This window comes from Natator depressus, chromosome 5, assembly GCF_965152275.1.
Source record: "Natator depressus isolate rNatDep1 chromosome 5, rNatDep2.hap1, whole genome shotgun sequence".
Lineage (NCBI taxonomy): Eukaryota > Metazoa > Chordata > Testudines > Cheloniidae > Natator > Natator depressus.
In genome coordinates this window covers 125,524,724-125,540,302 of record NC_134238.1, presented here as the reverse complement: position 1 = coordinate 125,540,302, position 15,579 = coordinate 125,524,724, and the positions used below count along the sequence as shown (strand labels likewise).

The window sequence follows — 15,579 nt, the reverse complement described above, 5'->3', positions numbered from 1 at the left end:
GCAGAACTGCAGGGTCTCAATGTGTGGATGAGACGACGGTGTAGGGAGGAGGGATTTAGGTTCACTAGGAACTGGGGAAGCTTTTGGGAAAGGAAGAGCCTAAACATGAAGGACGGGCTCCACCTAAACCAAAACAGAACCAAACAGCTGGAATATAAAATTAGAGAGGTCAGAGAGGAGTTTTTAAATGAACAGCTGGAAGAAAGCCGAGAGGTATGGAGGAGCACACAGTTCAGACAGGCACATACCTAAGGGGAGGATTTATTAAAAGCAGTACTCTATATCCTAGTAAAGAGGAGAGGATAGAAGTTGATAAAGCACAGGTAGGAACTGAAGAGAAACAGTGAAATGAAAAAGAGTCCTATTTAATTACATCACATGAAGACAGACAAATAAATATTGACAAATTTTATAAGTGCTTATATACAAATGCAAGAAGTCTAAATACTAAGATGGGTGAACTTGAATGCCTGGTATTAAAAGAGGATATTGATGTGATAGGCATCACAGAAATTTGGTGGAATGATGACAATCAATGGGACACGGTAACACCAGGGTACAGAATATATAGGAATGACACAGTAGGTTGCACTGGTTGAGGAGTGGCATGATATGTGAAAGAAAGCATAGAATCAAATATAGTAAACATCTTAAATGAATCAAACAGTACCATAGAATCTCTATGGGTAGAAATTCCATGCTGGAATAAGAGTCTAGCAGTAGGAATCTCCTACTGACCACCTGACCAGGATGGTGACGGTGATAGTGAAATGCTCAGGGAGATTAGATATGAAAAAAACAAAAACCCAATAATAGAGGGGGATTTCAGATATCCCCATATTGATTGGGAACATGTCACCTCAGGACAGGATTCAGAGATAAAATTTCTAGACACCATTAATGGCTGCTCCTTGGAGCAGTTTGTCCCGGAACCCACAAAGGGAAAGGCCATTCTTGATTTAGTTCTAAGTGGCGCACAGGATCTGGTCCAAGAAGTGAATATAGCTGAACTGCTCAGTAATAGCTACCATAAGGGAATTAAATTTAACATCCTTGTGGGGGGGGGGAAATACCAAAGAAACCCATCACAGTAGTATTTAACTTCAAAAAGGAACTACACAAAAATGAGGACACTAGTTACATAGAAATTAAAAGGAACAGTCACAAGAGTGAAATGCCTGCAAGCTTCATGGAAGCTATTTTAAAACAGCATAAGAGAGGCACAAACTAAGCATATACCCCAAATTAAAAAAAACCCAGTACAGACCAAAAAATGCCACCATGGCTAAACAATACAGTAAAAGAGGCAGTTAGAGGCCAAAAGGCATCCTATAAAAATTGGAAGTCAAATCCTACTGAGGAAAATAGAAAGGCACATAAACTCTGGCAAACTGAGTGTAAAAATATAATTAGGCAGGCCAAAAAAGAACCTGAAGAGTAATGAGCAAAAGAAACAAAAACTAACAGCAAAAATGTGTAACTACATCCGAAGCGGGAAGTCAGTCAAACAAGCAGAGGTGGCACTAGAGGACCAAGGTGCTAAAAGAGCACTCAGCGTAGACACGGCTGTTGCAGAGAAGCTAAACTAATTCTTTGCATTAGTCTTCATGCAGAGAATGTGAGGGAGATTCCCACACCTCAGCCATTCTTTTTTGGTGACAAATCTGAGGAACTGTCCCAGACTGAGGTGTAAATAGAGGAGCTTTTGGAACGAATTGATAAACTAAACAGTAATAGGTCACCAGATGGTATTCACCCCAAGAGTTCTGAAGGAACTCAAACATGAAATTGTAGAACCACTAACTATGGTATGCAACCTATTGTTCAAATTAGCCTCTGTACCAGATGACTGGAGGGTAGCTAATGTAACCCCAATCTTTAAAAAAGGCTCCAGAGGTGATCCTGGCAATTACAGGTCAGTAAGCATAACCACAGTACCACACAAATTGGTTGAAAGTATAGTAAAGAACAGAATTATCAGGCACATAAATGAACACAATCTGTTGGGGAAGAGTCAACATGGCTTTTGTAAAGGGAAATAATGCCCCAACAACTCTTCGAATTCTTTGAGGATGGACAAGGGGGATCCAGTGGATATAGTGTACTTGGACTTTCAAAAAGCCGTTGACAAAGTCCCTCACCAAAGACTCTTAAGCAAAGTAAGCTGTCATGGGATAAGAGGGAAGGGCCCCTCATGGGTCAGTAACTGGTTAAAAGATAGGAGACAAAGCGTAGGAATAAATGGCCAGTTTTCATTATGAAGAGAGATAAATAGTGGGGGTCCCCCAGGGGTCTGTACTGGGACCAGTGCTGTTTAACATATTCAGAAATGATCTGGAAAAAGGGGGTAAACAGTGAGGTGGCAACATTCGAAGACAATACAAAATATTCAAGATAGTTAAGACCAAAGCAGACTGCGAAGAGTCACAAAGGAATGTCACAAAACTGGTTGACAACATGGCAGATGAAACTGAATAGTAATGCACATTGTGAAACATAATCCCAACCATACACACAAAATGATGGGGTCTAAATTGACTGTTACCACTCAGGAAAGAGATCTTGCAGTCATTGTGGGTAGTTCTCTGAAATCATCTGCTCAATGTGCAGCCGCGGTCAAAAAAGTGAACAATGTCAGGATGATTAGGAAAAGGATAGATAAGACAGAAAATATCATACTGTCCTTTCTTAAATCCATGGTATGCCCATACCTTGAATACAGTATCCAGTTCTGATCGCCCCATCTCAAAAAAGATACATTAGAACTGGAAAAAGTACAGAGAAGGACAACAAAAATGATTACAGGTCTGGGACAGCTTCCATCTGAGGAGGGATTAAAAAGACTGGGACTGTTCAGCTGAGAAAAGAGATGACTAAGGGGGGACATGACCAAGGTCTATAAAAAAATTAGCAGTGGCAAGAAAGTGACGAGGGAAGCGTTAATTACCCTGTCACACAGCACAGGAACCTGGTGTCACCCAATGAAATGAACAGGCAGCCAGTTTAAAGCTAACATAAGGCAGTACTTCTTCACAGGACACAGAGCCAGCCTGTGGAACTCATTGCCAGGGAACGTTGTGAAGGCCAAAAGTATAACGGGGTTAAAAAAAGAATTAGATAAATTGAGGGAGGATAGGTCCATAATGGCTATTAGCCAAGATGGTCAGGGTCCCAACTCCATGCTCTGGGTGTCCCTAAACCTCTGACTGCCAGAAGCTGGGATTTGAAGACAGAGGATGGATCACTCAATAATTTCCATGTTCTGTTCATTTCCTCTGAAGCACCTGGCACTGGCCATTGACAGATGACAGGATACTGGGCTAAATGGACTATTAGTCTGACCCTTCTTATGTGCTGGGGGTTCATTCGTCTCCTGTTAAGAAATGTATTACTCACGTTATCCCCCTTATATTTAAAATAGCCCGCTGGCTTTGGCTAAAGAACCAATCCAGCAAAGCAGAGCTTCCTTTATCTTCCCCATTAATGAATGTTCTATCTACCACCATCACAAGGAGACAAGCTCCTTTCAATAGCATTTTTTCTTAGAATGAAATCCCTCAATTTTGTTATTGACTATTCTCCTTGAAAGCTGGTATTTTATCTAGACTCACACCTGGGGCACAAGAACAATCTATTCATAGAGCATCCCTTTCCTGAATCTTCATGATCTGTTTGGAATGGTCGACCCAATTTGGATGCCCCAGATCTTTAACCCAGGCCTGGGAGTTCCCAGACAGCCACTGTATTCTGGCCTCCCCCCAATGTCTGCCAAAACCTAGCGGGCCTCAGCCAAGGTACCACCCACTGGAGCCTCACCCGGCTCCACCAGTTGGTCCAGCTGCACTATTTAAGACAGAAGGAGGCACAGGAAGTTAGTCTGAGCAACAAGGTGACTTCCTGTTGTGGTTACATTGGACCCTTCTTCTTGCACTCTACCCTGTTCCTGATTCCTGCTCCGCTCCTGACTCACCCCTTACATGCTCCTCCTCCGGGCTTGATCCTTGCCTTTCCTCCAGTTCCTGCCCTTACACCTTGCTTCCAACTATCAGTTACCAGTCCTGGCTCCAACCCCAGCCTCAGACTTTGGACCCTGACTCTGGCCTGATCCTTGGCTCTGGCATTTGGTATCTGACCTTAGCTCCAACCCTCAGCTTCGATTCCTGGTTCTGACTCTGGCTTGACCCTCGGCTCTGGTAACTGACAGTTGACTCTGGTGCTAACCATTGGCTTCGTTCCACAACCTGGATGCTGCTCTGCCCACTAGACCTGACTCCTGCTTGGACTACTACACCAGACTGCCTACATTACGGTCCATAACCATTTCCTTTAGACCCCGATTCTTTCTGTTTTGTGCTAGGATTTAAATTCTCTCTTTGTCTCTTTCGGAGGCCATCATAACCTACTTAGAGGTAGATATTGGACAAGCACCAATTCTGACAGTCAGCACCATCATCTCACTCGAGAGCCCCAGTCTGATTGATGCTATCCCCATATTGGTCACCTGAATATATTCTGAGAATTGGCCCTGTCCCCACCACCATGCGATAAGATCTTGTCTGAAACTCAACCCCTTCTTTCTTGGGATCTGCTGTTACCCTTTACCTCTGGACATGCAACATAAGTAACAAAGCCCTTGTGCACAACTGTACTTGCAGACTCCTCTACAGACTATTGTCCAAGAGTCCTCTCAGGTCTGTTCAATTCCAGGATGTCTCCCTGCAGGACTTCCTGTTCCTTCTGCTATTTTTCCCACCTCTGAGAGCCACTCAGACTTTTAGATCTTGGATCTGGTTCTAATGAGACCCTCTTGATCTGGTTACCACAGTGAGTCAGCAGAACTGCTCTACACCTCCGCACAGGGCCATAAGGGCTGATACACTGCCATATCTGTTTCCAGTCATGTTAAGTTACATCAGTCTCCCTGGCAATGCTTGGATTTGTACTTTTTTTTTCCCCAGTCACCCTTTAAACTTTGCTTAAAATCCTCACAATTATTGTGTTACTTTATTTGTCAGGCCTAACCCTGTGGTTGCTCTGCACCTGGATTTCCCATTAACATCAGTGCAAAGAAGGCTAGAACAATGTTTCCTGATATTTAATTCTTGCAGATGTTAAGTGAATCTCTCTTGTTTTACTGTTCTATCAGACAAACTGGTTCCTCAGTGACAAGAATCATGCAAACAAACATGGGAAGTAGAGATTAGTTGTCCCTTTTCATTCATAAGCATTCAGGAAATCTTGGAAACAACGCATTGAATAGCAGGAGATATTTGGACTTTCTTAGAACAAAAACCATTGGATGACGGTATTTTGTATAAATCAATTATATGACTTTGGAGAGTCAAATGACATAAGGGTAGGGATGGGAAAGGTCATGGTATGTTTCAGTTATTTTTGTACTGATTAATGAGCAATGTACAAAGTACTGACCATCCGTCTCCATCCATCCAGAATTCCCATTCTGGCATCACAACACTTTTCAACACATGAGGCAGGTTTAGCCAGGAGAAGGCTCAGGGCAAGAGTACAAGCTTAAAAGTTCAGTGCAGCAAGGCACTTACCTGGTGCTTCCTGATCACTCAACAAACTCGTCCCGTAGTGATTCCATAATCAGCATAAAATACCAGCTCCCTGTTAGGAAGGGCACACATAGGTTCGCACAGCATGCTCTGAAAGCAACACCTACCTTGTCTCGAATCCCTTGTCGCATCACTTCTCTTTCAGCCTCCATCTTTGCATATTTGGCTTTCCTTTCCTCCTCTTCCTGCCTCAGGGCTTCCTGTCGTTCCTCTTCTTTCTTGGCGGCATCAGGATCTTTCTCTTCATCTCCTCCCAACATCTTCCCCATGTCTTTGGTAGCCCCTAAAGAAAATACACAAGAAGAAGACAGCGTGCATGTTAGGAAGAACCAATTAAGGGACGGGTGAATACAAGCCAGCCCTTTCTTGTAGTAAAGTGGCCATAATGGGGGTTAACTGGGCTACCCAGAGTATTCTGGGATGGAGCCATGCTCCACCCCCCCTTACTTCCTGTTTCATCAGTAGGAGTTTCCCCCCAACTCTCCTAGGTAGTTGGATAAAGCAGCAAGGTCCCAGCCTGCAGTCCTGTGAGTAGAGAGGGGATTTCATTGCACTAAGTGGTCCCTTTACAAAACTTCTGTTCCTGTATGTTCATTAGCTAAAAGTATGAGCCCATCCCACTTCCTCTGCCTCTGGAAAGGGTTTTCCATCAGCCACAGGGAGGTGAGCCAAGCTCAGAGGCAGGAAAAGGTCTACACTTAGCAAAGGAAACAGCAAAACAGGCCAAAAAATACACAGGCAAGCTCTTCTGCAAGTCCCCAGCTTGCAGCCAGTGATTGTGGGTTTGACCCATTTGACGTGGTTACCCAGCAGCAGTAAGATGGAGCATTGAGGAGAATGCAGAGAGCGCCATGTAAGTGCCTAGTTGATGTAAACACGAGTGGCTCTTGACCTTTGGGTGTGCGCTGCTGTAGCAGGACAGTTAACCAGCCTGCTGTGCAGAGCTCTGGCGGCGCTGTAATTTAACTGGTGTTGCAAGGGAAACGCTACAAGAGCAGAGGAGAAAATCCTGAATGCAGAGGTTAGTATCCCAGGCCGAAGGAGCACTCTGGCAGCAGTTGTGAGTTAATACATAGCCCCAGCGCCTTAACGCTATAGATGAGCAGGGTTAGATAGTGGCTGAGAGGCCACGGCCCTGGTCAGGGGACTCGGCAGAGCGAGGCCTCCCTAGAAGCAGCACCGGACAAATTTGTGCCAACAACATCTCTGGGCTGTTCCTTATGTCCAGGGGGCACCTGCTCCACCCCACCCACTGGGATAGCACAGACTGCATCGGCCCCACTGGACATGCTGGGGCAGGTAGGGCCACAAATCTGCCTACTCTAACCTAGTGAGGAGGGCTTTAAACTAGGTTCACCGGGGGAAGGAGACCAAAGCCCTGAGGTAAGTGGGAAAGCGGGATACCGGGAGGAAGCACAGGCAGGAATGTCTGTGAGGGGAGGGCTCCTGCCTCATACTGGGAATGAGGGGCGATCAACAGGTTATCTCAAGTGCTTATATACAAATGCACAAAGCCTTGGAAACAAGCAGGGAGAACTGGAGGTCCTGGTGATGTCAAGGAACTATGACGTGATTGGAATAACAGAGACTTGGTGGGATAACTCACATGACTGGAGTACAGTCATGGATGGTTATAAACTGTTCAGGAAGGACAGGCAGGGCAGAAAAGGTGGGGGAGTAGCACTGTATGTAAGGGAGCAGTATGACTGCTCAGAGCTCCGGTACGAAACTGTGGAAAAACCTGAGTGTCTCTGGATTAAGTTTAGAAGTGTGTGCAACAAGAGTGATGTAGTGGTGGGAGTCTGCTATAGACCACCGGACCAGGGGGATGAGGTGGATGAGGCTTTCTACCGGCAACTCACGGAAGCTACTAGATCGCATGCCCTGATTCTCATGGGTGACTTTAATTTTCCTGATATCTGCTGGGAGAGCAATACAGCGGTGCATAGACAATCCAGGAAGTTTTTGGAAAGCGTAGGGGACAATTTTCTGGCGCAAGTGCTAGGGGAGCCAACTAGGGGGGGCGCTTTTCTTGACCTGCTGCTCACAAACCGGGTAGAATTAGTGGGGGAAGCAAAAGTGGATGGGAATCTGGGAGGCAGTGACCATGAGTTGGTTGAGTTCAGGATCCTGACGCAGGGAAGAAAGGTAAGCAGCAGGATACGGACCCTGGACTTCAGGAAAGCAGACTTCGACTCCCTCAGGGAACGGATGGGTAGGATCCCCTGGGGGACTATCATGAAGGGGAAGGGAGTCCAGGAGAGCTGGCTGTATTTCAAGGAATCCCTGTTGAGGTTACAGGGACAAACCATCCCGATGAGTCGAAAGAATAGTAAACATGGCAAGCGACCAGCTTGGCTTAATGGTGAAATCCTAGCGGATCTTAAACATAAAAAAGAAGCTTACAAGAAGTGGAAGGTTGGACATATGACCAGGGAAGAGTATAAAAATATTGCTCGGGCATGTAGGAATGAAATCAGGAGGGCCAAATCGCACCTGGAGCTGCAGCTAGCAAGAGATGTCAAGAGTAACAAGAAGGGTTTCTTCAGGTATGCTGGCAACAAGAAGAAAGCCAAGGAAAGTGTGGGCCCCTTACTGAATGAGGGAGGCAACCTAGTGACAGAGGATGTGGAAAAAGCTAATGTGCTCAATGCTTTTTTTGCCTCTGTCTTCACTAACAAGGACAGCTCCCAGACTGCTGCGCTGGGCATCGCAACATGGGGAGTAGATGGCCAGCCCTCTGTGGAGAAAGAGGTGGTCAGGGACTATTTAGAAAAGCTGGACGTGCACAAGTCCATGGGGCCGGACGAGTTGCATCCGAGAGTGCTAAAGGAATTGGCGGATGTGATTGCAGAGCCATTGGCCATTATCTTTGAAAACTCGTGGCGAACAGGGGAAGTCCCAGATGACTGGAAAAAGGCTAATGTAGTGCCAATCTTTAAAAAAGGGAAGAAGGAGGATCCTGGGAACTACAGGCCGGTCAGCCTCACCTCAGTCCCTGGAAAAATCATGGAGCAGGTCCTCAAAGAATCAATCCTGAAGCACTTACATGAGAGGAAAGTGATCAGGAACAGTCAGCATGGATTCACCAAGGGAAGGTCATGCCTGACTAATCTAATCGCCTTTTATGATGAGATTACTGGTTCTGTGGATGAAGGGAAAGCAGTGGATGTATTGTTTCTTGACTTTAGCAAAGCTTTTGACACGGTCTCCCACAGTATTCTTGTCAGCAAGTTAAAGAAGTATGGGCTGGATGAATGCACTATAAGGTGGGTAGAAAGCTGGCTAGATTGTCGGGCTCAACGGGTAGTGATAAATGGCTCCATGTCTAGTTGGCAGCCGGTGTCAAGTGGAGTGCCCCAGGGGTCGGTCCTGGGGCCGGTTTTGTTCAATATCTTCATAAATGATCTGGAGGATGGTGTGGATTGCACTCTCAGCAAATTTGCAGATGATACTAAACTGGGAGGAGTGGTAGATACGCTGGAGGGGAGGGATAGGATACAGAAGGACCTAGACAAATTGGAGGATTGGGCCAAAAGAAATCTGATGAGGTTCAATAAGGATAAGTGCAGGGTCCTGCACTTAGGATGGAAGAATCCAATGCACCGCTACAGACTAGGGACCGAATGGCTAGGCAGCAGTTCTGCGGAAAAGGACCTAGGGGTGACAGTGGACGAGAAGCTGGATATGAGTCAACAGTGTGCCCTTGTTGCCAAGAAGGCCAATGGCATTTTGGGATGTATAAGTAGGGGCATAGCCAGCAGATCGAGGGATGTGATCGTTCCCCTCTATTCGACACTGGTGAGGCCTCATCTGGAGTACTGTGTCCAGTTTTGGGCCCCACACTACAAGAAGGATGTGGATAAATTGGAGAGAGTCCAGCGAAGGGCAACAAAAATGATTAGGGGTCTAGAGCACATGACTTATGAGGAGAGGCTGAGGGAGCTGGGATTGTTTAGTCTGCAGAAGAGAAGAATGAGGGGGGATTTGATAGCTTCTTTCAACTACCTGAAAGGGGGTTCCAAAGAGGATGGCTCTAGACTGTTCTCAATGGTAGCAGATGACAGAACGAGGAGTAATGGTCTCAAGTTGCAATGGGGGAGGTTTAGATTGGATATTAGGAAAAACTTTTTCACTAAGAGGGTGGTGAAACACTGGAATGCGTTACCTAGGGAGGTGGTAGAATCTCCTTCCTTAGAGGTTTTTAAGGTCAGGCTTGACAAAGCCCTGGCTGGGATGATTTAACTGGGAATTGGTCCTGCTTCGAGCAGGGGGTTGGACTAGATGACCTTCTGGGGTCCCTTCCAACCCTGATATTCTATGGTTCTATGATTCTATGAATACTCCTCGTCTCCCTTTTTGGTCTCTGGCTCCTAGGCCTGGTGCTCTCCGGAGCCAACTTTCCACTATTGTGTGTGGCCCTTGCCCAGCCATGCTTCTCGCATGCACCCCACTGCCCCCCCATAGCTGCACTCGGGCCACTTACAGACAAGGCCGGAGGCACCTAGAACCATGGGCACGGTGTTGATCCTTTGGGTCTGTCGGGTGGGTATTCGCTGCAATGCTTCATTACAGTCCCACTGATATGAACAGGACTGAGCGATGCCACAGTTACACCGATCAATCTGACCACACAGACCCAGGCTCTACAGGCTGCCAGTGGAGTAAGGGAGACTGCGGGTTCACCTGCATTGCAGGCACCCATACAGGCATGCCGAGCAGCCACTGACAGACTCCCACTCCTCTTCTACCCTGGGGACCAGGGCATGGGCAGGCAAAAGGCACAGAAGCACCACCCCTCAATGTGTCCTGGCCCCTGCTCCAGAATGGGCACAGAGGGGGAAGAAATCTGCACTAGCAAGAAGTGCTCGCACCCTGGAGCAAGGGGAGAGCAGGAAGCAGACTGTGACTTTTTGGTTCCCTGCCCTGCTACAAGTTTACCCTTCCTTGGTCTAGATAGTGGATGGTCTAGATAATACTTATTCCTGCCATGAGGACAGGGGACAGGACTAGATGACCTCTCAAGGTCCCTTCCAGTCCTACAATTCTATGATTCCTTGGGGTGGGCTGTAAAGTGCTAATCCAGTCCCAGTGGCATATTGTGGACTGTGTTGGAATTACAAACTATCACTTTAAGAGTATGTGTGCGGCAGTGGGTTTCCTGGTCCTGCTCACAAGTGAGGGGGCTCTGGAGTGAAGGGTACAATCAGAGGAGTCTGGTAAGAGCCAGCTTAAAACAAAGTGGGATGAGTTGGGCCTCACTGCTTTAGGGAGCAGCCTTTTTCCTCTCTCTGTCTTTGTCTCATATGTGTTAGTCTGATTTCTAAGAAATAAAGTTGTGTTATGTGGCAACCTTACAGCCAGAGTATTTATGTTTTGATCTAAGTTCATAGAATCATAGAATATCAGGGTTGGAAGGGACCTCAGGAGGTCATCTAGTCCAAACCCCTGCTCAAAGCAGGACCGCTCCCCAATTAAATCATCCCAGCCAGGGCTTTGTCAGGCCTGACCTTAAAAACTTCTAAAGAAGGAGATTCCACCACCTCCCTAGGTAACGCATTCCAGTGTTTCACCACCCTCCTAGTGAAAAAGTTTTTCCTAATATCCAACCTAAATCTCCCGCACTGCAACTTGAGACCATTACTCCTTGTTCTGTCATCTGCTACCACTGAGAACAGTCTAGAGCCATCCTCTTTGGAACCCCCTTTCAGGTAGTTGAAAGCAGCTATCAAATCCCCGCTCGTTCTTCTCTTCCGTAGACTAAACATCCCCAGTTCCCTCAGCCTCTCCTCATAACTCATGTGTTCCAGTCCCCTAATCATTTTTGTTGCCCTCCGCTGGACTCTTTCCAATTTTTCCACATTGTTCTTGTAGTGTGGGGCCCAAAACTGGACACAGTACTCCAGATGAGGCCTCACCAGTGTTGAATAGAGAGGAACGATCACGTCCCTCGATCTGCTGGCAATGCCCCTACTTATACATCCCAAAATGCCATTGGCCTTCTTGGCAACAAGGGCACACTGTTGACTCATATCCAGCTTCTCGTCCACTGTAACCCCTACGTCCTTTTCTGCAGAACTGCTGCCGAGCCATTCGGTCCCTAGTCTGTAGCGGTGCATTGGATTCTTCCATCCTAAGTGCAAGACTCTGCACTTGTCCTTGTTGAACCTCATCAGATTTCTTTTGGCCCAATCCTCCAATTTGTCTAGGGCCCTCTGTATACTATTCCTACCCTCCAGTGTATCTACCACTCCTCCCAGTTTAGTGTCATCTGCAAACTTGCTGAGGGTGCAATCCACACCATCCTCCAGATCATTAATGAAGATATTGAACAAAACCGGCCCCAGAACCGACCCTTGGGGCACTCCACTTGATAGCGGGTGCCAGCTAGACATGGAGCCATTGATCACTACCCGTTGAGCCCGACAATCTAGCCAGCTTTCTATCTACCTTAGAGTCCATTCATCCAGCCCATATTTCTTTAACTTGCTGGCAAGAATACTGTGGGAGACAGTGTCAAAAGCTTTGCTAAAGTCAAGGAACAAAACGTCCACTGCTTTCCCTTCATCCACAGAGCCAGTTATCTTGTCATAGAAGGCAATTAGATTAGTCAGACATGACTTGCCCTTGGTGAATCCATGCTGACTGTTCCTGATCACTTTCCTCTCCTCTAAGTGCTTCAGAATTGATTCCTTGAGGACCTGCTCCATGATTTTTCCAGGGACTGAGGTGAGGCTGACTGGCCTGTAGTTCCCAGGATCCTCCTTCTTCCCTTTTTTAAAGATGGGCACTACATTAGCCTTTTTCCAGTCGTCCGGGATGTCCCCGGATCGCCATGAGTTTTCAAAGATAATGGCCAATGGCTCTGCAATCACATCCACCAACTCCTTTAGCACTCTCGGATGCAACGCATCCGGCCCCATGGACTTGTGCACGTCCAGCTTTTCTAAATAGTCCCGAACCACTTCTTTCTCCACAGAGGGCTGGTCACTTTCTCCCCATGCTGTGCTGCCCAGTGCAGTAGTCTGGGAGCTGACCTTGTTAGTGAAGACAGAGGCAAAAAAAGCATTGAGTACATTAGCTTTTTCCACATCCTCTGTCACTAGGTTGCCTCCCTCATTCAGTAAGGGGCCCACACTTTGCTTGACTTTCTTCTTGTTGCTAACATACCTGAAGAAACTCTTCTTGTTACTCTTAACATCTCTTGCTAGCTGCAATTCCAGGTGTGATTTGGCCTTCCTGATTTCACTCCTGCATGCCCAGGCAATATTTTTATACTCATCCCTGGTCATTTGTCCAATCTTCCACTTCTTGTAAGCTTCTTTTCTGTATTTAAGATCAGCAAGGATTTCACTGTTAAGCCAAGCTGGTCGCCTGCCATATTTACTATTCTTTCTACACATCGGGATGGTTTGTCCCTGTAACCTCAATAAGGATTCTTTAAAATACAGCCAGCTCTCCTGGACTCCTTTCCCCCTCATGTTATTCTCCCAGGGGATCTTGCCCATCAGTTCCCTGAGGGAATCAAAGTCTGCTTTTCTGAAGTCCAGGGTCCGTATTCTGCTGCTTTCCTTTCTTCCTTATGTCAGGATCCTGAACTTGACCATCTCATGTTCTCTTTGTGTATGCGGAGAACATAACAAAAGCCTGACCTAGCGCTTCACGATATGAAAGTGACAAAGTTCATGCACAGACACTGATAGCACCTCGATATCTTGCCCTCCAGTCCTGGGTGAAGTAGGAGAATCAGCTTTTATGGTTCTTTATGGCAAACTCTTCTATCAATTGATTATTTGGATAAGAATGGAAGGTACTTGTCCTAGCTATGAAATCTTTCAACAAATTACAGAACAATTCATGATCAGCTTGGTTCAGAAATGGAGGACAAATTGGGCAGCATCTCAAAGGTTTTTGTTCTAAATCAAAACCTATGAGAAGGTTCTCAGGCACAGCAGAATGACTTAGTAACTGTAGGAATATTTTTGAGATCTTTTGATTTCTTCCTGCACATTTCTTCTCTGCCTATTTTAGATTTCGCTGGGCTTCGACTTTTGCCAGCATGGTAAGCTAAAGTGTCTAGCTTACACTGAGTGTTCTCCCAAATCTCATCCAAAGAGTGCATTGTTTCACCATTCCTGTCCATGAAAGCTGAGAACTGTGTAGTTTTTTAGCTGGTTATTACATGTGGTTCTAATTGTATGAGGGAAAATAATGATGAACAAGCGGTTTTTAGTCCCGTACACTCTCATTGTTTACAGGGATTTTTTTTTCTGGCGGTCCTTTTCCCCCCTAGCATTCTGCATGACATGTTCCTGCCCAGCGTTTGCCATGAACACTGACAGACCTGTGCATTCTATTGAGACAGAATGAATCTTATTGAGAAGCTCATGTTTGCTACATTCTGTCTTCTCCTGAGCAGGGTGGAAGAGGGTATAAGGAAGTCCTTTCTTTCCCATGCCTGACAACTTGGGGGTCCTGAGCTGCATGTCTGATGGAGCCCAAGGCCAAAGAGCAGGTGGCCAACTGAGACTCAAACAGGGCTGTCTGGCTTGCTAGAACTTAGGAGGGTAGGGTAAGATGGTATACACAGGGCTGATTATACAGTGAACTTCTGAAGCAGCCCTCCTGTGCCTATACATTCACAATCCATTGTGATATATATTTAGTAGCTTGATTTCCCCAGAAATATTTCCACTGGTAACCACACTGTTTTAGATTCAGTGCACTGCTAGGTTATCTGCCCTTAGTTTATCTCCAGCTGGAGCTGCCTGGACCACAGTGAACTAGTTACTCAGGAAGCTGAATTCTGCAACAGAAAAAGTGATAGGGCTATTGCCTTTAAGCATTGCTTTGTATGCCAGCATTATGTCATAATGCAGCCACAACCTGGCATGTTATATATGAAATAGACTAGACATCCTCTTTTTCCCCCCTGCACTAGGCATGGCTGACTTTTTGAATCCTGTAGATATTTAATTCTAAAATCATTCAGTGTAAAGGGCACCTTGAAGAAAGGAAACCTAGTTCCCAGGGTTCTTGTTGAGTCTTTTAACTCATCAGAGAATTCAAAGCCATTCTCTAATTGCTCTGAATATTACATTGTGATCCCATTGTTAATTGATGGGAATGTAATGTATTACAAAAAGCTGCAATGTCATGTTACATTTTAACTCGTATTTTGGTGTGGAAATGCTTTTTTATGTCTCTTTTATTCCTCCTCCAAATGTTCAGTTTTCACCATTATTGGCCACTGGATAGCAGCTTTTAGCTGGGTTTTTTAGCAGTTCAGTGACAGGACTCCTAAGAATTAATTTACATTCAACTGAGACTTGCAATTACAGTAACAGGCAGGAGGAAACAGTAGACAGTTCTTCCCTCTAGCCTTCTGAAGCTTCTACGGAAAGAAAGCAAGACCCTGCTGGTTGAATGTGTATATTGAATCTGCAGGGGAAGGGTGGGGTAGGAACTGGTTATTCTCATGCTTTTCCCACCAGGAATCCCATGTGATACGGGAATCTCCAGCTGGGGATAGCACAACAGGTCCTGGTCCATGACTAGGCATCCTAGGCCTGATGATAATAATAAATAATAATAATAATAAATAATATGCAGCCATTCTCTGGCCTCTTTGTGCTACAGAGACAGGCAAACCAGTCACAGCAGGGAAGAGAATCTGATTTAATGAACTATGTTTCTAAAGCTTATGCTTCAGGGCTTCAGCCTGCCACCTGAAGGGGGTCAGGAAGGGATTTCCTTCCCCCACAATGTAATCTGGGGGCTTTTGGTCTCCTTGTTCTGAAGCATCAGGGATGACCACGGCTGGAGATGGGACACTGGGTGGGCCACGGCTGTGAGTTGACACCAAGCGTTCTCTCTCTCTCAGGTGCTTGGCTGGCTGGTTCTTGCTCAGGGGCTCAGGGTCTAACACAATCACCATATGTGGCGATGGGAAGGAATTTTCCCTCAAGTCAGATTAGCAGTGACCTTGGGGGATTTTGCC

At 46.1% G+C, this 15,579-nt stretch overlaps 1 protein-coding gene across 1 annotated transcript in view; it reads right to left on the bottom strand.

The window, feature by feature from the left end:
• CPLX1 (complexin 1) overlaps window positions 1-15,579 on the bottom strand; it is a 211,743-nt gene that overhangs the window by 81,807 nt on the left and 114,357 nt on the right. Inside the window, exon 3 of the mRNA XM_074953588.1 lies at window positions 5,687-5,862. Coding sequence (XP_074809689.1) covers window positions 5,687-5,862 — 176 coding nt within the window. The remainder of the gene's footprint in view (window positions 1-5,686; window positions 5,863-15,579) is intronic.